The sequence below is a fragment of the Herpailurus yagouaroundi genome, unplaced genomic scaffold (assembly GCF_014898765.1).
Source record: "Herpailurus yagouaroundi ecotype Mexico unplaced genomic scaffold, PumYag 201, whole genome shotgun sequence".
Lineage (NCBI taxonomy): Eukaryota > Metazoa > Chordata > Mammalia > Carnivora > Felidae > Herpailurus > Herpailurus yagouaroundi.
Window position 1 is genome coordinate 5823196 of NW_024412432.1, and position 24339 is coordinate 5847534.

Sequence of the window (24339 nt, forward strand, 5' to 3'; positions counted from 1 at the left end):
GCTACTGCCTTTTAAAGATACTATAGGGGCGCCTGGGTGGCGCAGTCGGTTAAGCGTCCGACTTCAGCCAGGTCACAATCTCACGGTCCGTGAGTTCGAGCCCCGCGTCAGGCTCTGGGCTGATGGCTCGTAGCCTGGAGCCTGTTTCCAATTCTGTGTCTCCCTCTCTCTCTGCCCCTCCCCCGTTCATGCTCTGTCTCTCTCTGTCCCAAAAATAAATAAAAAACGTTGAAAAAAAAATTTAAAAAAAAAATAAAGATACTATATAAGATATGTCCATCTCTTTGGTTTTCTGCTCTCAAAGGACACGTCTTTGGGAAACAGGGATAGATAGCTGGTTTTAGAGAAGCTGTCTGCAGCACATAGAATGCCATTCAAATTGTTCTACCATATAATCACCCTGAAAACATACATCAAGTGGCTTTGGTTTTCGTAAAAATGGCATGCAACAGGCAAGCAGAGAAAGTAGAAGAGGTAGAGTAAGCCCTCTTGCGATTAAATCCCCTCATCAATAAATAAGTTTATTACTAAAACTGCAATTAACCGTAGCCCAATGCCCAAATCACATCATTAGGGGAAGTGATGGGGTGAAAATAAAATGTGGCTGAGAGAGTAATCCAGGTGTAGTGTCAGCTGTAAATACCAGAACTTAAGCCCCTGAAGTCATTAATTACATTTAAGTGATGGCTTTGGAGCATTTTGACTTTTGTTTCTGTCCAAGTTCTCTCGTTTTTGCTCTCGAGACCTATGCAGACATCAGATTTGTGCAGGCAACCCAACCACAGAGATGATGCCAAAAAGGCATTTAAGTGAAATGTGTTAATCAAGTTCCTTGGAGTTGTACCACATTTTTGCTGAATGTTGTATATCTTAGTTCTACAGACTTTATTTTCAAATCGACTTCATCATTAACGCCACCTATAAAATATGAAGTCATGATACTGGCTTTACGAAATTCATGTTTTTCATAAAACCCACAAATCTCCGGGGAGTGTCCAGGCAATCTGCTGCTAAAGAATGATTTCTTTTGTAACTGGTATGGAAATCAGTTGGGGAACTGTTCTCTTCAAGGAAAGAAAGAGGAAAAATATCCTAAGAAGGCTGATTCTCTAATTATACGGATGGTAGAAATTTTATTTCCTGTGCTCTTGTTGTAGGAGCACGGTCAGGGTGAGTCCTGGAGTCACAATTCTGTCACTGTCCATCCTGTGGGCTGGAGAAAATCCTAGAACTTCCTCAGTGTGATTTCATGTCCATGAACAGGAACCAAAAAGATCTTCCCTACCGATTGTCAGAAAAACCAAGCGAGATATCATGGGAGAGAGTTCCATAGGTAAGCTGTAGATGATGAGACACAAAAGCACGGTCGCAGAGAATCTGCAAAGCACAAAAAGACCAAAGAATGCCGGCCAACGAATTCCTCCAGCAGACACTCACTCCCCTTAACACTCGGGGCACAGGGAGCACCAACCTGAGCTTAGGGGGAGGTGATCCTCTGCTGAATGAAGAAACCTCTCCAGGCGCCTGCGTGGCTTAGTCAGTTAAGCGTCTGGCTCTTCCTTCGACTCAGATCATGATCTCATGGTTTGTGAGATCGAGCCCCATGGCCCTGCTTGGGATTCTCTCTCTCCCCCCTCTCTCTCTACCCCTTCTCCACTCATTCTACCTCACTCTCACTCTCTCTCTCTTTCTCAAAATAAATAAATAAACAAACAAACAAACAAACTTAGAAAAAAGAAAAACAATGAAGAACCCTCTCAGGAAGGCCATCCCTTGTGGATTGCATGCTACCCTCTAACAGGACTTAACGGCGGAGAACCTGAGAGCTTCCATTGTCCCTATTTCCATCTGACCTCGGTTGACAAAGCATCAACGTGACTTCAGTGAGGCACTTGCTGTTTTGCAATTATCTGAGCCTTTGGCATGTCCCATGATTGATTTTTCTCCGCTTTTACCCATCATAACAGATAGCTTTGAGAAAATGAACTTTCAAAAGAGGATCTCCGGCGGGGGGGGGGGGGGGTGGGCGGGGGGGCACTGGCAATTTTTAGTTCCCTAAAAAGGCCGAGGCCAAGTCAGTTTCTTTCAGTTCCATTAGTTTGATGTCTTCCAGGGAACACGTAATGATTCCCAGGAAAAGAATCAAGGACCTTGTACCAGGACATAGTTTTCACATCAGACTCTGCTGTTGGCCTACTGCTCCATCTAAAATGGAAACAGCCCAGAAATCCATGAAAGGGAATACACAGGCTGTTCTAAGTACCTTTCTCAAGCTACTCAAAAATCAAAGCTAACATTTCTAAGCTATTGTCACACCTATACTAACTTTTAAGAAAGGAAGTTCATAGTTGCAAAAGAAGAAAACAGAGGGGAAAAATATGCATTGGGTCCTGGGAAGCAAAAGCATCAACCTTTACTCACATGTGCTGTAAGTTGCTGTTTTTCAGAAACGCTTTATGAGCCACAAATTTTAATCCAGAATCCACAATTGTCCTAAGAAAACACACAGTTGCACGTACGTTAGAACGAATGGGTGAATGTGCGCCTGACTGTAACACAAAAGGTATAGGTATGCAAGCATAAGGTATGCAAGTCCTGAGTACTCACAGATTTTTCAGTCCTGCGTAAGCTTCAACATCATCTTCGTTGATGATTTCCAACCTTTTCTGATTGGCAATGTAACTGCAAAAAGAGCAGAGAGTGAAAACCAGTCACCCAGAAGACAGTACACGAAAGAATGGGTAACCTCATCCCGCCTCACCAAGGTGGCGACCCCTCTCCACCCACCGCAGCCCCACCCTTTTTCTTAAAATACAACAAAGGGAGAAAAACTGAATGTGGCTAAGAAACCATGATTGATCAGGTTTCAAGGTCAATGACAGATTCACCAAGTTTCATTTTTTTCTTAATCTTGTATCACTCTTTCAACTCACAAGTCGAATCTGCCTCCCCTTTCAAGGTACCCCCTGTGTCGAGAGATGGAAATAATTTGGACATGTATCTGCTGCCTCTGAAAAGTGTTTCGTCCTTATGGTGACAGCCACAGGGATGCTGGCATCGTCACACGCAAGACAAATCACATCTTTCCCCACATGCCAAGAGAACCAGTCACTCCTTTTTACTTCCTAAAACACTGAAGCAGATTCTCCTCCCCGTTCTCCTTCCTCTCTGCTCCCTTCCTTTCTCCCCACTCTCTCTTTTCCTGGCCTAGGATCCCCTTTGTCTATCTGTCAGTAGCAAGACCAATTTCTCCTTTTGGGAACCACATTTCATAAAGCCCCAACACATGGCCCTAGGGCACTCTCTGTAGGAACCCTCCTCTTCCCCACCCGCCAGACCCTCAAATGCAAGAGTGAACTGGTGACAGGCAGGACAGAGAATTCTATCCCCTTGGCCATGATGATTGCTTAGACATGTGCGTGTGACCTCAAGCAGACCAATGAGAATTTTCCTTAGAACTGAATAAATGAATGCTGGGACAGAGAGAGACTCTTCCTCTGGGATCATAGTTGAAAGATTATACTGGCCCAGGGCCTCCATGAGAAATTTTTCTGCCACAAGGAAAGAGACAGTCTAACAATGAAGTCAACACACAGAAGGACAAAAGAGCTATGAGGGGCGTCTGGGTGGCTCAGGTTAAGCAACCAAGTCTTGATTTCGGCTCAGGTCATGATCTCAAGATCATGATGAGATCAAGCCCTTGCATCAGGCTCCATGCTGAGCGTGGAGCCTCTTGGGACTCTCTCTCTCTCCCCCTCTCTCTCTGCCCCTCCCTGACTCACTCGCTTGTACTCTCTCTCAAAATAAATAAATAAATAAACATTTTTTTTAAAAAAGAGCTCTGAGATATAGTAAGAGAGAAGACCCTGAAAAATGCCACTTGAGCCTTTGGACCAGACATCTGTGAGGTTAGATGTCACTAACATTAGTTTGATCTGAATTTCTGTCACTTGCAACCAATAAAATCCCTTATAATACAAACACAAAGCTATTAAAACCACCACCATAGAATTTCCTTGCTCTACCATAGAATTTCCTTGTGCTACAATTATCTGAATATTTTCTTAGGTCACAACCTTTCTGAAGACAGCTGGATCCTGTTCTATAATTCTTAATATGCGCCACAGCATATAACAAAGTACCTTGCACACGGTAGGTGTTCAAAGGGTAAAGGGTAGATAGATGGGTGAATGGATATATGGATGGATGGACAGAAGGATAGATGGGCAACACTATTTGGAACTGGAGTTCCAAAGGCACTATAGGAAGCGGTATCAGGATAGATCTGCCCCCTTTCTTTTTCAAAAAAAGTTAAGATATGTCACATATTCCAATTAAGACGCTGAAAATAAATATGCAGCCCTGATCTTACTAACATGAGGTAAAATGAAAAACATAGTAACCGATGCAGGAGAAGATACAGCATCTGTCAGTTGCTTCTACACAGTCCAAAGAAGGAAAAGTGGACATCAAGATATATGGTAAGAGTTGGGGTGCCCATTTTTGGAAAATAAATTTTAGAAATAAAGTAAAATAAGGAAATGCTCTGAGAGAACAGAAAAGGACCAAAGAAAAATAATTTTCAAAGGACCCACATTAACATTGTCCCCTGTTTCATAAAAAAGCAACCTCCAAGATAGAAAGTCATCTTCTGCTCAAAGATCTTGGCTTTCCCTGATATCCAGGGCCTGGCACTTAATAGGTGTGCACGAAGGATTCATTCCCTTCTCTTGTTCTACTACACTAGGAGGAAACACTTCTCAGACTCCAACCTAACGCTCAAAGAATTTTCAACATCAAGATTTTTTATGAAATGTTTCAAAATCATCACAATTTTGATTATTTAAGTTATTCAACTAACATTTTCAATAGAGACCACAGTGACCCCCCCTTCTTCTAAATTATCTCCCAGCAAGAACTTTATTCCAGAGACCCCTAAATATTAATGCTTCCTTCATGCAACTGGCAGCAAAAAGGGCAGATAACATGGGCCAGGTTTCCTTTGCAGTCACAGCCAGGACTTCCAGAGAAGCTTATTCCTGTCTTACAGCTGAGCTAGCATGGTGCTGTCACTGTTCTGAAATCATCTACGAGTTTTTCATCCCTTGGAGGGATCATCATCACTGTATCTCTCATGCTGATGACAGGGGCCTAACATGCAATAGGTATTTAGTCAACATCTGTGGCACAAAGCATTTATCTTTAACTTTTCTTAAAGTTATCGATGGCCTTTGTGTTTTTCAATTTCATTTTTCATCAGATTTTTTTTCAATTTTTTTTTTCAACGTTTATTTATTTTTGGGACAGAGAGAGACAGAGCATGAACGGGGGAGGGGCAGAGAGAGAGGGAGACACAGAATCGGAAACAGGCTCCAGGCTCCGAGCCATCAGCCCAGAGCCCGACGCGGGGCTCGAACTCACGGACCGTGAGATCGTGACCTGGCTGAAGTCGGACGCTTAACCGACTGCGCCACCCAGGCGCCCCTCATCAGATTTTTAATTGATAAACTCCCTGGTTGTAGTCAGTAAAATACAACGGGCTAGTATAAATTAGAATGGAAGGCATAGAAGGAAAAAAAAAAAAAACCCAAGGGCAGAGATATCAACAGAGGTAGGGATTAGGGTTCAAAATGCATATGCTTATTAGAAAAGGGCTTGTTAGAAAAGTGAGTCTAAGCTTTCCAGTCACTGACACTCAAGAAAAGAAAGAAAAGGAAATAAATTTCATCAGTGGTAAATTCAGTGTTTGTGAGATGAAAATATGCCAGACATTAAGCAAAGCATAACAGTTCTTCGATCTAAGACCAGACAGGAGATTTTGTGGAAAACCATCAAAAGTACCATGTGAAATTATTTAAAAAAAAAAAAATGGTCATTAGAGAACACTAGAGAATACTCTTCCACTGTAGGAGGCAGGAATGCCTTGGATAAATCTGGAATATTTCTCCCAGTCAGAATGGAAAAACCAACAGATGAGCTGTATTAAAAGGTGGTTAAGTGCCCACCAGATGCCAACAGCTAACCTTTGTAAGACATCATCTGCCGAGATGACCGCAACACAGCTACTGGCTATACACCGCTCATCGACTCTAGCCCTCAAGAAACTCTCCTCAGCTTCCTCCCCGTGAGGAATCTCAGGGTTAGAATGGGAACCAGCCCAGGTAGTATCAGACAATTCACAGAGGGGAAGCCTCAGTGGCCAAGAAACAGATGACAAACTGCTCACCCCACAAGGAACTCAAATCAAAACAAGGACATAGCACTCCTCTCCCACTAAATGGACGTGTTTCAAGGGTGACGACATAAAGCATTTCTAAGGATGTGGGGGATTTTTCTTACACTGTCAGAGGGAGTGTGAATTGGTACAACCGCCCTGAAGAGCAATTTATTCTGGAAGATGATACATCAGCCCACTTTACAACCCAGTAATCCTATTTCCAGGTGTATACCTGGAAGAAATTTGCACACAGCCACACACAGAGACATCTGCAAGAATATTCGCTGTAATACAGTCAGAACTCAAAATCAGAAACAAGCCAAGTGTCCATCAATTAAGAAACAGAAAACAACCAGAGGGGAAGTGGGTGGGGCATGGGGAAAACAGGTGATGGGGATTCAGGAGTGCACTTGCTGCGATGTGCACCGGGTGATGTATGAAGTTTTGAATCACTATATTGTACACCCGAAATTAATATTACACAGTATGTTAACTACACTGGAATTAATTTTTTTTTTAACTTAAGTTTATTTATTTATTTTGAGAGAGTGTGTATGTGCACAAGCAGGGGAAGGGCAGAGAAGGAGGGAGAGAGAAAGAATCCCAAGCAGGCTCTGCACTGTCAGCACAGAGCCCAATTCAGGGCCCAAACTCACAGAACAGGAGATAGTTACCTGAGCCAAAATCAAGTGCCAGATGCTTAACTACCGAGCCACCCAGACACCCCAAAACTTTTTTAAATTTTTTAAAAAGAAACAAACAAAAAAAATAAGGTTTAAAGTTGGATTGGACCAGATCTTCGTGAGTAGAAAGAGATACTCACACTAAGTGAGAAGGCAAAATTAGCAAAGTCGCACACGGATATGTACATATATAACAATTTATGTAAACTTTAAAAAATACACAGAAAACAACACCACCTAATGCTCACAGTCAAGGATATCTGTTACAAAGTATTTTTATGTCATTATACATTTTTGAAATATATTTCTACATATATTGATGAAGAAAACAGAAAGAAGGAAGGAAGGGAGGAAGGAAGGAAAGGAAAAACAGAGAAAGCCATACAAGTGATGTGACTACAGGGAAGCTGGACCTGGGGACTTCGGGGTTATCAGGTGGTCAAATACACCCGGGCTCAAGTTCCTGGGTCCCTGGACCACAGAAAAGGCCAGCAGCCTGAAAGCCTTCTGTTCCCTGCCCCAGAGCCCTGGACAGCAGCCAGCAGATGAAGGAGGACATTGGGCTGCCCCCTACTGGTGATCTCCATGTGCCTCCCACAGGATACTGGCCACACCAGGCCTTTTGAGTTCTCCCAACTCACTGGACCCGTCAGAAAAGCAGCAGCTGCTCAGACCAACCCAGGGTTAGGAAGGAGAGAGAAAGCGCCGGCCAGAGCATACAAACGGAGGATGTGCCTACAGGCCAGGCTTTCCCATCTCTTGAGTCAAAGTGCCGTGAAACTCTAGGGGCGCTTGACGGAGTCCAACTTTGCTTAAGAAAGCACATCTCGGGGCGCCTGGGTGGCGCAGTCGGTTAAGCGTCCGACTTCAGCCAGGTCACGATCTCGCGGTCCGTGAGTTCGAGCCCCACGTCGGGCTCTGGGCTGATGGCTCAGAGCCTGGAGCCTGTTTCCGATTCTGTGTCTCCCTCTCTCTCTGCCCCTCCCCCGTTCATGCTCTGTTTCTCTCTGTCCCAAAAATAAATAAAAAACGTTGAAAAAAAAAATATTAAAAAAAAAGAAAGCACATCTCCATGAGGGGTTCTGTTCCCCATGAAGCAGTGAAGCAGGCCCCCCATTTTGGCACAAGCCTTTCTCAGGAGCTTTCTCTCCCGAAAAACTGCTAACTCCTCTGATCTCTGACCTCCTCTGACCTCTGTTCTGGAAAGGTTAGGCCCCAGGGATTTTAAGGCATAAGACCTTGCCCCTGAGCCCATGTCCCAGCATCTATGGAATCTCTTGTGAGTTTAGCAGAGCTTTGTTTCTTCGTGGAAAACTAAGCTTCTGTGGCCCTAACCTTCAGACCCTGCCTTCATTCTCTTTTATTTAGGCAAGTCCCCAGCCTTTGGATGGTAACGAAGGGACTTGATGGGTTTCGATTTCTTAAATTCGGTACTCCTTAAGAACTTCTCCATTTACCAACTCGGCCTCCCAGCCCCTGTGGCCCACCCCTCCATCAGCGATCTGTCTAGAAACCACCGTTGGCCTTCAACCCTCCTGTTTTGCCCAAATATGCCTTCCTTCTTTCTTGCATCTACATATTATGTACTTTCTTATATCTACATATTATGTACATATTAATGTACATCTACTTCATATTACGAAGGTTGTTTTAATTGTTGCTCTTCACTTTTGCTACATCCCAGAATCACTATCTATTGTCCTAAAAGCTGAATCACATATTCAAGGGGCTTCTCAGTGAATTCACCCAAATCGATTCTGGGACCCTCCATTATCTGGAATACTGCTTGATTCCTGGGCAACACCAAAAGGGTTTTTTCTTCTCAATCAGAACATTTTTATTCAAACAGTTGGCAAGTATTTCTTTTTCTTTTCTTTATTTTTTAGCATTTATTGTATTTCTTAACTTTGTAATTAAGAATTAGAATGAAGGTTCTCTTTGCACCCACACACATATTTTTCTCTTAGCCTATCTGACTCCCCCACTGGCTGTTAAACTCCTTGGAGGGAAGGGTCTTTTTCGTGTCACTTCCTGTCCACTTCCTAGCACAGAGCTGATGCTCCGGGATGTCACAGGCTTAAAGCAGTCAAACATATCCCCGGGTCCTCCACTTGGAGTTGTTATTATCCCATTGGAAAGACCAGACACAGATACATGTGTGATAACAGGAAATGACCGTGTAGAAAATAAACAAAGTGAAGACAACAACAGAGGAGGGCAGAGAGCCAACTTGGAAAGCAAAAATTGTCCGACCCAGAAGCAAATTTAGATTGCAAGCATACAACATATTCAAACCAACTAATTTTTTTAGTGACAAAAACCAATTTCCCTCAGAAGATGAGCATTTATTTGCCACTGACCCCCTGAGGCTCAAGAATGTTAAGACTAGAAATGACCTCCAAGAATCTTCAGATCCAATGGTCCTTGACCCTGAAGGAGGAGATGCTCCCTGGGGGACAGTGCCCGCTGCCACAGTATTTGGAGAGCAGGGGAAAGAAGGGTCCATGCAGAAGCACAGGCACCCACACTGAGAGGGCACAGTGGAAGGGGCTACAAGATGTGATTGGGCAGGTCAGCAGAGGCTTCGGTGGAGGTCAGGGCTTGAAGAATGACCAGAAAGTCAAAAGATAAAGAACGTGAACACAAGCAAAGTCCGTGCTCTTTGCCATTTTACTCTGTATTGCCACCAAAGCTGCTCCAGTCTCAACTTGACATCCAGGACCTTCGCTCAGACATTTTCTGGAAGGTAAAGAATCTCCTCTCCTAATGCTTAACAAGAAGCTTATGTGAGGTTTTTTGAAATAGAAGAGAGGAGAGATAACTTTAGGGAAAATTCACAGAAACATTTCTGAATTACAGGTTCCTGGAAAAGGTACTCATCCTATCTTTTAAAAGATTTCACGTTGGCTTGAACAGCCTATCAAATAATTTCTACAGGTAATCTTCCAGAGTAACAAAGAGTGCTTTTAACACGTCTTGCCTTCATGTGTATTAGCTTAACAGCAGTATTGCTCAAAAGTGAAATTTCCCTATAGCCAGGACTTTATTGCCTGAACCGTACTCTGGCAATAAATACATCAGAAAGAAATAGCAACAGCAGTGAATATTTCTAATGGCCACTCTTCCCAACCTCTTCCTGCTATGCTGGCCACCCTCCACCACTACCAAATAAGTGAGTAAATAAGCTAATAAAAGTAGAACTGAAACTGCCCCCATGAGATTGCCATACGCACCCAGGCTTCCAGCTGGTGGGGCACTTCAACTCTGATGGGATCCTCTCTGCTGTAAGATTTTTTTCATAAGGAACATAATCTGTAAAAAATACTGCCCCTGGTTCCCCGGGCTCACAGCTAGGCAGCTTCCATTTTTCAGCAAAAATGCTGAGAGTTTTGAAAGTCAATCCCTGAGCAGGTGCAAATGATACTCTGATGCACCAGAGCAAGACTCCAGATAGGACTGTCCTAATCTATTCTTACGAGAACAGACCCACGGATTGGTCCATTCTTATGAGAGGGTGCATCACCCCAACTGCGAAGACATGAATGCAGAGAACACCAAATGAGCACGCTCCAAACCCGAATTCGAATGGCCTACTAGTGCACACTGTTTGGTATTAGCACTTCCAGCTTCTTCTTGGCCATGGTCATAGAAGGAGCATCAGTAATTCCCTCGGGTAGAGTGCCATGTGCCAGGCACTGGGGTACCCAAGGATTAAGGGTACCCCTTAACACAGCAACGCTACCAGGAAAGCACCATGATTGCGTCCACTTTTCAGAAGAGGAAACCGAGGCAAAACCATTCCAGGTCCCTTCGCCAAGGTCACACTGCTGCCAAAACAGGATGGGAACCCGGACCTACCCACCTCTGGACTCCGAGCTCACGGCCACTAAACCACACCATTAGGACTTGGACGTGTAAATCCAGCACCCTTGGTACAGAACAGTTTCTACAGAAACCATTTCTACAAAGTGCACCTTCCCAGATAACCCTGACCTAAAAACAATAGTCAATGGAAAGGAATGAGGACATTTTACAGGATGCTCTCCTGCCCTGTATGCATACAGAGCTGTAACAGGAGATACATGAAAAATCTTCAGATTCTTCCACAATGCCAAGCTCTGAGAACTGCAGTTTCCTAGAATAGCCCAACTGCCCTGGGAATTTAATAATTCAAGTGCCTGGAAAATAATAAGTGGTGTGGTATGAGGGATAAACACACCCCGCTAGCTTCATCTCTTACGAGCTCTACGACCTGGGGCAAGTCCCTACTCTTCAGCCTCCTTGTCTGTCAGGATGTTGGGGAAATTAGGACACCCCATCCAGTGAGGGCATCTGAGGTCCCATATGGGGACTTCGATTAATGCTAGTTACGAGTAACAATGAGCAGAAGACTGAGGTTCAAGGCGTGGCCAGGTCACTAACCGGCTCCTTAAGCTCACCCTGCCTCCAGTGCCCACGCCTGTGGAAGAGGACATTTGGAGTTGGTAAGGTCTCAGCTCCCTTCAGCACACACATTATAAGAAAACTGCAGCAAAATATGATGAAGAAAAAAATTACAGTCTGAGTTTCTCTCAGAGTATCTCTACAGCATTTTCCTCATCTATTCCTCTGTCAACAAGGTGGTTACCGACAAGGAACACCACAATTTATGACCAGAAAAGTTGATTATGAAAAAAAAAAACCTTAGAGTTGGCTTTCTCTATAAAATATATTGATCTTCTCCCCAGAAAACACTGGACTCATTAGCATAGCCTTCCACATAGTCTCAGGACTGGACCCCCGCCTACAAATTACGTGACACGTAAGCCTTATAAGCTGACCAGAAGTCACAACAATTGCATGTGGTCTAGATCTATATCCAGTCAACACAGGGTCCCTAATTTTTTTTACTTTTCTTATCAGCCACCAACTTTGCAAAAAGGGAAGATTTCCCATTTTACAATTCTGAATTTCCACATTCTCTTAAAAAAAAAAAAACAAAAAAAAAAAACAAAAAAAAAACAGAAACAAAGCTGAAGGTCTGCCAAACTGGACTAGCATTTCTTCCTGGCAACAGTCAAGACGAGCTGAGGAACACTGTCCCTGGAGGTTTGGGGCACATGTCCAGTCGGTCACATTCCCAACTGATCTTGGCAATTTCACTGGCCTGTGGAAAGATCATATGACACCTGACTTCATTCTTGCTTGTAGTCTCCACTGAGATGTCAGGGCTCCAACTGCTCTCCTGCATTGACAGGGCATCTCCACGCTTAGACATCCCTACAAGGAGTCTCATCAAATAACATGACACAGAGGCCACAATAGAAGTACCTCACTTTTTAAAAAGAGTTACTTCTACCTATTCTGGAAGCTTTAGAAACTTCCTCTGTTGTTAAAAACTAAAATGGATACAAACATAGCCACGTATGATTTTATACTTGGTAGAGTGGTAAATACAATCCCCAGGAGAAGCAAAGGATGTGTTTTTTCCATATATATATTTTTTTTTCCTTCCAACTAATTTAATTTCTAATGTATATTCCCCATTGGGTCTCAGAGCTCTGGAGTAGTCACATCAACGTACCACAGTAAATGGAAAGACAAGTAACTAAACGGGTACGGTGACATAGTGTCACCATATTAAATGAAGAGCCCCAGGATGGATATGGTCCAATAGCCAGAAAGAGGCTTAAGTGATAGTTAAGCTAAAATTTTTTAGGGGGTGGGTAACGTCTAACGTCGGCCAATGTGAAACCACCAGACCCTCGAGTCAGCTCACCGGGGGGCCTGGGCTGCACTCTGCAGCTAATTCATCCTGGCAAACCCTCAAGGAGCCATCCCCCTTGGGGATGGGGGCACCCCAGGACCCTGAGCGGACTTGTCCTCTGGCTGGGAAGCCTTCTGGTCACACCTGCTCCTAACAACTTCTCGACTAAAACCATCTCTGCTGTGCTCTGTGGGAGGAATTCTGAGGTCTCAATGGAGCTAACCACGTTCTGGGGCCTTCAAAGGGCTAGTTCCCTGGCAGGCCTGGATGTGCCTGCTGGTACCTCCCCAGCTCATCTTCATCCACGGACAGGGTGGCTTCCACCTGGATGAGCACGTAGGCCAGGCTGCTCCGTCTGTAAAAGGATGTCAGCCCCACCATCTGTTTGTCTGGTTTCCAAAGAGAATGGATCTGGCCTTAACCAGTACCAGAGATTAAAATTCTCCAGGCTCTGGTCAGAGGGGACAACTTCAAATCATCTGCAATCCAGCTTCTAGCAAAGCCTGGTTCAGCAAAGGGTACTGGGGATGGAGACTGAGCTCTTGCATTGTATCAGTTTTATAATTACAGCACTGGCATATTAAATTGGCGGGCCACGTTAGCTTCCTTGCAGAATTATGCCCTTGTCACCTCCAGCTCCCCCCCCCCCAACCGCCACTGGCTTCCTCAGTAAGGAGAAAATGAAATCTACTGATGCATTTTTCATAATAGCTGCAAATCACATCATTCATTGTCCTTGCAAAAGAAATTCCTTTCAGGACATAGTGCCAGACAAAGCTATGTTCCTGTGGAATTAGTAGGCATTCTCTTTACCAATAATGAGCTTCTCCTTTCACAGACAGGAAGCTGAGAACAAACGTTGCACTCGGCTACGGCAACCATGTCAACCATTTGAGTTAGTTGGGAGTCCCAGCCCCTATTTTCACTCTTTATCCCCTCCCTCTCATTTTTACCTTATTGTCCTTACGGTGTAAAATAATTATCGCCGGTTATTCAACTACTGATGACAAAGTGAATAATTGTGATATTTGTAAAATTTCGTTTACTGCAAATCAGGTGGCCACTAGGACCAATAGGACAAGACTTACACAATTACCATAGAGTCATTTCAAGAGATCAATTAGTAAATAATTGCCTCCCGGGTTGTTTTTAGGTTTCAGAATGACTGTTCACAAAATCTTCCTGCAACTCCAATCCAACACATAAATTATCTTGTATTAAAAAAAAAAAAAAAAAAAAATGTCTTTTTTTCTTTCCCAGTTATTCCGGGCCAACCAATGTTTCATTTATGACTCGTGAAGAAGAACTTCCAGTGATTAGCCCAGGCCTTAAGAATTTTAAGAAGTGTTCAAGTCAGCACTAATCACAACAGAACACAGTTCTGAAAGCTCTTGGCCTCGGGTCAGGTCAAATCATGCCATACGAAGAGCATTTTTGGAACTAATATTACTGCTCCAGCTTTAGGACACATCAAGCACGGCACCGAGAAAAATGAGCATCAGGCATAACATCAAGAAAAGAGAATGTTTCAAGTGGTAAAATTTTAGGATCTCTGTGTGAAGGTCTGTTTTGATTTTGGCACAATTTTTCATCCAACATTTATAGGCTGTGGGAGTAAGGAGAGCAACACTTCCAATTTTATCTTCACTAGTTTCACTTCACATGTTAACCTTTAGTCCATTTTTATAGAAGGTTAGAGATTACTTTCTTTGGAGTGAAACTACAAAGATGCTGCTTTTCTGAAAAGGGATCCCAGTCATAAGTGGCTGTGTAAGGCGGCAATAAAGAGAAGCTATTTTGCAGAAAGGAAGTGTGAGTGCATCTAAAAATCCCAAACAAATCTCTCATAAAAACTTTAATCCAAGGATGGTATCACCATTCGAAAGGATGGATATTTCTGAGGTACCTACGGTAGACAAATTCACAAGAGACCAAAGCACAAAGGAGGTTGCCTGGAGCTGCGGGGGCCGGGGGGGGGGGTGGCGGGGTGGGAGTTTGTTTAATGGGTACAGAGTTACAGTTTTGCAAAAGAAAAGGGTTTCGGAGATGGGCAGGGTAATGGTTGTGCAACCTTGCGAATGAACTTATGCCACTGAAATATACCTGTCAAAAAATGGTTACCATAGTAAATTTCACGTTAGGTGGATTTCACCACAAGTTTTCAAAAGACGTTTTGTAAAGGCTTTACAATTAAAGAATAAGAGAGACAGTTAAAAGAGAAAACGAATTACAAACTAACTGATAACCTCCAGACTCCAGGGGGCCTGTTACAAACAGCCTAATACATAAAATGGACCAAGACTCTGCAACAAAACAAAGTTGCAGAACAAAGACCATGACCTGAATGACCTGTGGCTAAAACTGACCAGGGATTGCTCCGCACACAAATGGTCAATGTCTCAATCAGCTGAGTGCGCCAGGTCCCACACAGGAGAGTAATAGCAAACAAGCAAAAGGGAACCAACGCCCTTTCACCTCTGCCCTCTTAACCCCAGTGCCTGCCCAGTTCCCCCCCACCCCCACCCCGCCAGGGCAGATTTTCCTACGGCCCCCAGCCCTACAGAGTTTACTCTCCTTCAGAACACAATCCAGCATAGCCACGCCAAATAAAAACTAATAGCCAAGCTCTTACTATGTGTTAGGCACTGGTATGAACCTTTTACATGCGTCTGCTCATTTTAACTTCACAGAAATCTGATGAGAGATATTCTATTATTGTCCCCTTTTACAGATGGGAAAACTGAGACAAAGCTTTAGTAAATTATCCAAAGTAGCAGGGGCAGATCAGCTTCACAGGGCGGGGGTCTCAACCCACCAAGCTATCCAGCCTCCCAACCAGCATCCCTCCCCTACACCAACACCCAAAGAAAATGAAACATTAATTTGTCTTTCCTCCTATACACACGGCAATAGACATATTCAGTGATTTTTCAATTCACGAAAAGAAATAATGAGGAAAGGAACATTTTAGACATAGTTTTCAGAATCCCAGGATCTTCCTAGGGTTCCACTAAATAATAATAATAATAATAATAATAATAATAATAATAATAATTCAGCCATAATGAGCTGATTCTTCGAACACTACATTCAGATTTAGACCTTTCAGGGGAAATTAAAAAAACTCCGTATGGGAAAGAAAGGTGGAAACGGATAGCTACTGGCATTTAGCAATCCCCATTAACTGCCAGGGACAGATCTGTGCACTCCTGGTCTGTCTGGGTCTGTGATAGCACAATGCTTATAATATGGTCAGGGGGCAGGGGATCTCTATGTGCTGTGCTTACTGGAAACATGGAGCTCGGTGCTGGAGAACTTCCCTGAAGAGAGGGAGCACAGCAGTGAGAAGAGCTGTCTGGATAGCCTGCCTACCCCGCTACACAGCCCCAAGGCATAAGCACTGCGCCTCCTCTATTCCAGACCATCACCACAGCCCAAACCTACGCTGATGCAGAGCTCAGACACTCAAGGCAGAGGCCCAGCCGGCACTTTCCGTTAGCTCTGGGCAGTGTCCAGGCACGTTAGTGGTCCTCTCTCTGGTGGTCCCTCCAGTCCAACTTCCTCCATATGAGGCAGTGAGTCTACAGGATGCTCCTACGCCTTTCCTTGCTGACTCAGTAGGATTCTGGAATTCCCTACCCAAAGACCCTGAATCTACTCCCAAAGCCTGTGCAGGCCTTTTCCACAGGACTGTCCTCCTGATGGTGTGCACAACCCTAGGCACAGCAGTGTGTGGCTAGGGGGAGGTCCGAGGCTGCTGTCTGTGCTGGTGTAGATGGAGTTCTGACATGGAGGCTAGACTGCCTACAGGGCTTCAAGAAAGAAGGAAGGGGGTGACCAGACTGAGGACCCCCACTAATGCCTTTCAATGGGCCATATAAATAGAAGCAGCTGGCTTAAGTCTTGTTATCCAAGACCCAGAAAAATGCCTGGTGGGGAGGACATGTTCAAAATCTATTTGTTGACTGACTAATTGACTAAATAAATGAATGAGTTGATCAGCCAATCAACACATGTACGTACAAAGAGTTCAATGTTGACCTCCTGTCCAGCCATCCTTGGGAAAAGATGACTCTGTCAACAGGATATCTATTGTCCCCTGAGCTGTACACAGATATAAGATACAATGAAAGGAAAGGAAAGATAGATTCCAAGGTAGACTGAGGGAAATCAAAGCCCAGGAGTGCCCTGAATGCACCAGAAGACATTCTTGATGGGTGAGAGAGCAATTTCAGGAAAGAATAAATGAAATGGCTAGTAAGTGAAATCCTAGAGGGTCACCCAGGCTTAGCAGCAGAGCCAGTGACTCAACCAAAACTGAGACATTTCTCATGAGAGTTAAACATTATGTGTGGGTTCCATAATGCTCACTCCTTTTTAAAAATTTAACTTTCAAAATACACACGGAGTCTAAACTATTTTCATTTGTATGTATATTATGAACATACTGCATCGTGTAAACATAAATAAATGGATGTTATTTATCTCAAGGGGGAATTATCTTTTTGGATTATTCAACACAATCTGTTCACCTATATACTTCTCCAGTCTATTTTTAAAAGCCTCCCAATCTCATATGTCTATCAGTTGTTTTATGACCAGTTTTGCAAACAACTATCAAAATTTCAAGATGCCTGATAGTGTTAATTATCATAAATATAAAGGAAGCCCCACGAAACATTCACAGGATTAGCCCAATGCACCTTGATTGCGATGGCACAAAAATGCATGTATCAGATGGTACATTAAACTGGGCCTGACACACTTCTCTTTTTACACTCCTGATGTCTGCAGTTCTTTAAGAAAAACGAACAGCTCTGGGCATCTGGGTAGCTCAGTCCGTTAAGCATCCAACTTCAGCTCAGGTCACGATCTCACAGTCTGTGGGTTTGACCCCCACATCAGGCTCTGTGCTGACAGCTCAGAGCCTGGAGCCTGCTTCAGATTCTGTGTCTCTCTCTGACCCTCTCTCTCTCTCTCTCTCTCTCTCTCTCTCTCTCTCTTTCTCTGTGCCCCTCCCCTGCCTGCACTCTCTCTCAAAGATAAACGTTAAAAAAATTTCTTTTAAAAAGAAAGAAAAATGAACAGCCTCTACCATCCACGATACAAGAAGGATAAATCACATCTGCAATCTCACACCAGAATCGCTTTGTAAGAGAACCCCCGCCATAAATGCAGTCACAGGGATAAGTGCAATTGAACCACAGGGATGGCCATTATTAGCCATTACACAACAGAAAAAGCACAAATCCTTCTCATTAGATCTATTTGTTTGCTGGAGATCAGATGTCCCTCGAACGATTCCTTTTCCCTGAATTTGCCTCTGGTGTTGAGCCGGCCTGTCGTGCATCTCTGCTCATCCGCTTGCCCTCATCCTCCCATCTCTTCGCTGTCCTTCCTTCCTGTTGGACACTCCCTCATCAAACCTCTGCCTTTCTTCCTTTCCAGCTAGCTATGCTATGTCTCTACAGTGAATTGATTTTTTTTTTTTTTTTTTTTTACTGTGCATGAACCAACGATGTGCTATTTAATTCCAGAAAGGTTCCTTATTTCAACAAACATCTTAACCTGAAGATTTTAAAAAGTCATGTCTAGAAATTTCCCTGTTGATGGCCCAAAGAATAGCTAGTACATCTTCTTGTTTGGAATTCTCAGTGATAGATACTCGGAGGAGCACATGCATGTGTGTATCCACGTGTGCGTGTGTGATGTGGAGGTCCGGGGCAGCGTACTGGGCGCTGGGGAAGGAAGAGCGTGACCAAGCTCCACGTGGCCCTCGCCTTCAAGTAGCTAAGATTCTACCGGTGTGTATGGAAGGGTAGCCAGGCAAGCATTTATGTTGCTAAGTGACCTGTTCTGGGTTGGGAACCCAGGAGGTTTTATTTATTTTTTTTTTTAATTTTTTTTTTTTTTTTTATTTTTGGGACAGAGAGAGACAGAGCATGAACGGGGGAGGGGCAGAGAGAGAGGGAGACACAGAATCGGAAACAGGCTCCAGGCTCCGAGCCGTCAGCCCAGAGCCCGACGCGGGGCTCGAACTCCCGGACCGCGAGATCGTGACCTGGCTGAAGTCGGACGCTTCACCGACTGCGCCACCCAGGCGCCCCGGGAACCCAGGAGGTTTTAAAAGCACACGGTGGGGACACAGCCCAGAGGCAGGGAGGCAGAGGAATTTAGCCAGAGACAGAAGGCAGGGGAAAGGTGTCTTAGGCAGAGAGGCCGGCCAGTGTGAAACCTGGGAGTCAAGTAAAAGTATAGCTCCATTAGGGGTACTGAAAGCCCTGAGAGGCTGGAGTGTCTCGCTAAAGAAAGGGAAAGGCAAGAAATGAGGCTAGAGGATGCAGGGCTTTTAAGACTCATTAAGATTGTTTAAACATATCAATGTTAACGCTATCTTAATTTAAAACACCAATATAGGGGCGCCTGTGTGGCCCAGGCGGTTAAGCTTCCAACTCTTGATTTTGGTTCAGGTCACGATCTCACAATTGGTGAGTTCGAGCCCTTTGTCAGGCTCTGCGTTGACAGTGTGAAGCCTGCTTGGGATTCTCTCTCTCTCTCTCTCTCTCTCTCTCTCTCTCTCTCTCTCTCCCCTCTCTCTCCGCACCCCCCCCCCACTCACACTCTCATGCTCTCTCTCAAAATAAATAAATAAACTTAAAAAAAAAAAATATATATATATATATATATATAACACCAATATAATGTGGGGAGAGCTAGGCAAGCAATTCCTACGGAAAAATTATCATACAAAAATAACTGAAAAGTCTGAAAGAAAAGACTAGTGAGTGAGACTAATACTTCAAATAGAAAAAAAAAATAATATAAAGCTTCAGGAGATAAAAAGTTCAGTAATAAAAAACAGCCAGGCTGATTAACAGAATAAGATATATCCCCAAATGGCCTAAATCTTTAGTTGAAATTACTGACGGAACAGTAGAATTATATATCTACAGTGTCAAGAGACCTGATTGGCTGATCAGCTATCTTGAAAAAATAAGAAAACACTTTTTGCTACCTCTCTCCTTACACTTTGAAAATCCAGATGGAGCCAAGCTTTAAATATAAAAGTATGAAGGAGCGAAAGACAATATGGAGTTATTTTATACTCTCAGAGAGGGGAAAACTTGCAGCCACATTTACAACATAGAAGCCATAAAGGAAATAATAAATTTTACTACAAAAAGAATTTAATTGTTTTACCAAAGGAAGAAGAAGAAGAAATACCAGCACCAACATCAGAAGACAAGCAAAACATCGGGCAACATACACATTTTCTTTTTGTTAAATAGGTCTTATGAATCCATTTTTTGAGAAGGCCACCCACCTAACAGAAAAAGAAAACACCTAAGGATATGACAAACAGGGTTCACTGAAAAAGAAATCCAAATGACTTACTCCATGTAAAAAGACTTTCAACCTGGAACATAATTACAGAATTGTGAAATAAAACAGTGGTGAATCCTACTGCTCAGGCAAAGGTCAAAAGGTTCGGTAACAAATAGTATTGGCTGAGTTGTAGAAAAACAGGTGCTTCCAGTTTGAATGGCAGAATGAAAGAGTGTCATCTCTTTGCAAGACGCCTCCGTCACTATCTATCAAAGTCACAAACATCTTTGCAAATGTCCCTGCAGTTCAAATTCTAGGAATTTTCCTATCAATAAAATCATGCATGTGTATAAGAAGTTTGTAGACAAGGTTATTCAAAAGGAGGCTGGTTCAGTAAAGAGCAGCCTATTCATTCAATGGATTACTGTGTTGCTGTGAAAAAAACAAGACTGGTATACATGTGCTGATACAGAAACATTTTCAAGATACAGCGTTAAGCAAATAAACACCAACATGCAGCACAGTGGGTATAGCATGCCTTCATCTGTGTATAAACAAACAAAAAAAAAAGACATATATATGCACTCATGTATGTGAGTAGACTGTTTCTGGAAGCTGAGAGATTAGAGAGTTGTAGTCCGCAACAGAAGACTAACTTTTCATGACCCACTTCTCTGTACTGACTGCATTTCTTATCATGTTCATGTATTACTTTAAAAAAGCTAATTCCTGGGGCGCCTGGTTGGCTCAGTCAGTTAAGTGTCCGACTTCAGTACACGATCAGGTTTGTGAGTTCCAGCCCCACGTCAGGCTCTGTGCTGACAGCTCGGAGCCTGGAGCCTGCTTCCGATTCTATGTCTCCTTCTCTCTCTGCCCCTCCCCCCACTTGTGCTCTGTCTCTCTCTGTCTATCAAAAATAAATAAATGTAAAAAAAAATGTTTTAAAGCTAATTCCTGGGGTTCCTGGTGGCTCAGTCAGTTAAGATTCTGACTCTTGATCTCAGCACAGGTCTCAAGGTTCCTGAGATCGAGCCCCACCTGGGGCTATGTGCCGACAGTGCAAGCCTGCTTGGGATTCTCTCTCTTTCTCTCTGACCCTCCCCCTCTCGTGCTGTCTCTCTCTCAAAATAAATAAATAAACTTACAACAAAAAAAAGGCTAATTGCTAATAAAATTTCATACAATAAAGTTAATGCATTTCAGAGAAAAGAGGTGTAAAAATCACTGTAAAGAATCTGAACGGTTCCCAGGCTTGAGCTAGCTTGGCTGAAAGCACTAACCTTTCCAAAGAAAAAATGTGTCACTCAGCATTGGTGCTGGGCAGTAAATGAAGGAGAGAAAAAGGAGTGTCCATCCAGGGGACACAGGTCCGGGCCAAAGTACTTCAAGTTCTGCATTCCCTTTGTGAAGGCGATCCCATTATGGAGATAGATGCCTTGGGCAAGCTTAGCTTAATGCCATTTAACATTTTAAATGCAGAATGAAGTGCCCTTGCTCTAATTCCAAGATCACCAAACAAGCTTCCAGTTATAATTTGTACTCCTTTACAGATCTACTGGTGTAGAAAACAACCTAATGCTGATCTGCGTATTTGGGTCCACATGATTGCTCTATGCCTTATTATACAGCAACGTAATGACGATCTGGATTGGTGTTTGGCTTTTTTTGTTTTGTTTTGTTTTGTTACTAAATAACAAAAACCAAACAACAACCAACTTTGGTCTTTAAGAGACATGAGGAGCCACAGGGCAGTCATAAGGCGTGACACCCTGGCACCTGGGTGGCTCAGTCAGTCAAGCATCTGACTTTAGATTTCAGCTCAGGTCATGATCTCGTGGTTCGTGAGTTTGAGCCCCATGTCAGGCTCTGTGCTGACAGCCTGGAGCCTACTTGGGATTCTTGTCTCTCCCTCTCTCTCTGCCCCTCCCCTGCTTGTGTTCTCTCTCTCTCTCTCTGTCTCTCTCGAAATAAATAAAGAAATAAACTTTAAAAATTTAAAGAAAAAAAAAAAGCTGTGACATAATGAGATCAGCATTTTACAAACACCACACCAGCACACATGGCACATGGGTAGAGAGTAAGCACGGCAGGGAGGAAGGTTCTGCGGCACTATAGGCAGAAAATGATGATTTTTTCCCCCCACCAGGGACAGCTTACTCAACATGTACTGGTCCACCTGTACTTTTTAGTAATTACATCAACGAATCCACATGTTCGCGTCTGATCAGAACACCTGCCCTTTATATGCATGTTCTGATTTTTTCAGCTCCCCCGGGGGACACGAGAGTGTGGATATGAAACCCACACCCCACCTCGCCGCCCAGGGCTCCTTCCAGTTATCCCAGGTACCTGCACGCTGCCACCTGTCCGCCTGTGTTAAGCTTGTCGCGCCAGGTTCAGTGGGAATGGTGATGGTCCACCCACAGGCCCTGCAACCCAAGATTTCTTGACAGCCCATTAAAAGGGCTTTGCGGCCAGGTGCCTGCCTGAGGGGGCGTGTGCGTGTGCGTGTACGTGTGCGTGAGCGTGCATGCGTGGTTGTTGCCCTCCGCGGGGGAAGGAAATGAGAACCACCACTGGAAACAGAAGGAGAAAGAAGAGTGACAAGGGGAAAAAGCCCAAGCAAGAAGGCAAGGCAAGCAGTCCAGGCGCAGAATCTTCCCCAACGCTGAGCCTGGGGTGGCAGCTGAGGTGCTCTGGAGTGAACCCGGGAGCAGACTAGAAATGTGTCGAGCCCTACCCGAGAACACAGAGGCCACCCCAGCAGGCTCCCTCTCGCCCAGCACCGCCCGCCGCTGCATACACGCTCACACATCAATCAACCGAGGCCTGCGATGGGAAGCGAGCAGGCAACGGTCAGAGAACTCGGCCACAGGTCCCTCTGCCACCCCGCAGGAAGGGACTCTGTGGCACATGCAGCGGACACAACTTTGGTGACCAAAACTGAAGTTCAGAAGAGCCTACCTACCTTTTTTAGACTGCATTCTGTTTCAGAGGCTAAAAACCAAAAGTCCACTGTCTTTTGATTTAAAATCACACTCCTGTAGCAACTGTCCCCAAATGCCTCACTGATTATTTTGTTTATGTTGAGAACTGATCACAGAGGACGGACACAACGGGTCTCTGGCCAAGGGAACCAAAGAACTAACCTCTTACTACTTCACTCAGGTCCTCATCCAGAGAAACCCAGAATGATTAAAACAAAATTAAAACTCTGGGTGGGGATGTAATGTAGAGCCCGGTGAGTACAGTTAATAATACTGTAGCGTCTATTTGAAAGTTACTAAGAGAATAGATCCTAAAAGTTCTCAAGAAAAATACGCATAACGATGTGTGGTGATGGATGCTAACCAGACTTAGGGTGGTGATCTCTCCACGACACATGCAAATACCAAATCATTACATTGAACACCTGAAACCTGAAGTGTCAGTTCTATCTCAGCAGAAAAAGGGGGGGAAAGAAAGTCCAGGTGGTTTAAAGAAGTAAATCCTCGGGGCGCCTGGGTGGCGCAGTCGGTTGAGCGTCCGACTTCAGCCAGGTCACGATCTCGCGGTCCGTGAGTTCGAGCCCCGCGTCGGACTCTGGGCTGATGGCTCAGAGCCTGGAGCCTGTTTCCGATTCTGTGTCTCCCTCTCTCTCTGCCCCTCCCCCGTTCATGCTCTGTCTCTCTCTGTCCCAAAAATAAATAAAAAACGTTGAAAAAAAATTAAAAAAAAAAAAAGAAGTAAATCCTCAATTATTAGGAAAATTTTACAATTCAAGATAATTAAGTCTGAAAGGACCACACCTGGTGTTTTATACACACACTTGTATCTTCACAGACACATAGACAAAGAGAGTCCTGGTATGTGTGTCTGTGTGTCTAGAGGATTGTTTGGATGTGAACATTCTAGGCAAGCATGGGGTATGGAATAGCAATAGGTCTTTATCTGCAATAGAAAAGAGACTCTGGGGCGCCTGGGTGGCTCAGTCCGTTGAGCGTCCAACTTCGGCTCAGGTCCTGGCCTCACAGTTTGTGGGTTTGAGACCCCCCCCCCCGCCCCCCGCCCCGCATCGGGCTCTGTGCTGACAGCTCAGAGCCCGGAGCCTGCTTCCGATTCTGTGTCTCCCCAGCTCTCTGCCCCTCCCCCACTCACACTTGGTCTCACTCTGTTTCTCAAAAATAGATAAATGTAAAAAAAAAATTTTTTTTTTTAAAGAAAAGAGACTCTGGGTGGTGTGTGATTATTATCATCTTTATCCTATACTAGAAGATGCTGTATTCCCAAGGAATACACAAATCATTGATGTCTTGATAGTCTAACACATGGTGCATGTAGAAATGGTGATGGACAGCAGGACAAAGACAGGGGGTGAAGCCCCACTC

General features: G+C 44.1%; 1 protein-coding gene across 5 annotated transcripts in view; it reads right to left on the reverse strand.

Annotated features, from left to right (window-relative positions):
- The window catches only part of NTRK2 (neurotrophic receptor tyrosine kinase 2), a 337422-nt gene that overhangs the window by 304026 nt on the left and 9057 nt on the right, over positions 1-24339 (reverse strand). For all 5 annotated transcript variants that reach the window (XM_040450286.1, XM_040450285.1, XM_040450287.1 and 2 more), the window contains exons 5-6: positions 2608-2682; positions 2422-2493 (exon numbers count right to left, since the gene is read on the reverse strand). In XM_040450286.1, coding sequence (XP_040306220.1) covers positions 2422-2493; positions 2608-2682 — 147 coding nt within the window. The remainder of the gene's footprint in view (positions 1-2421; positions 2494-2607; positions 2683-24339) is intronic.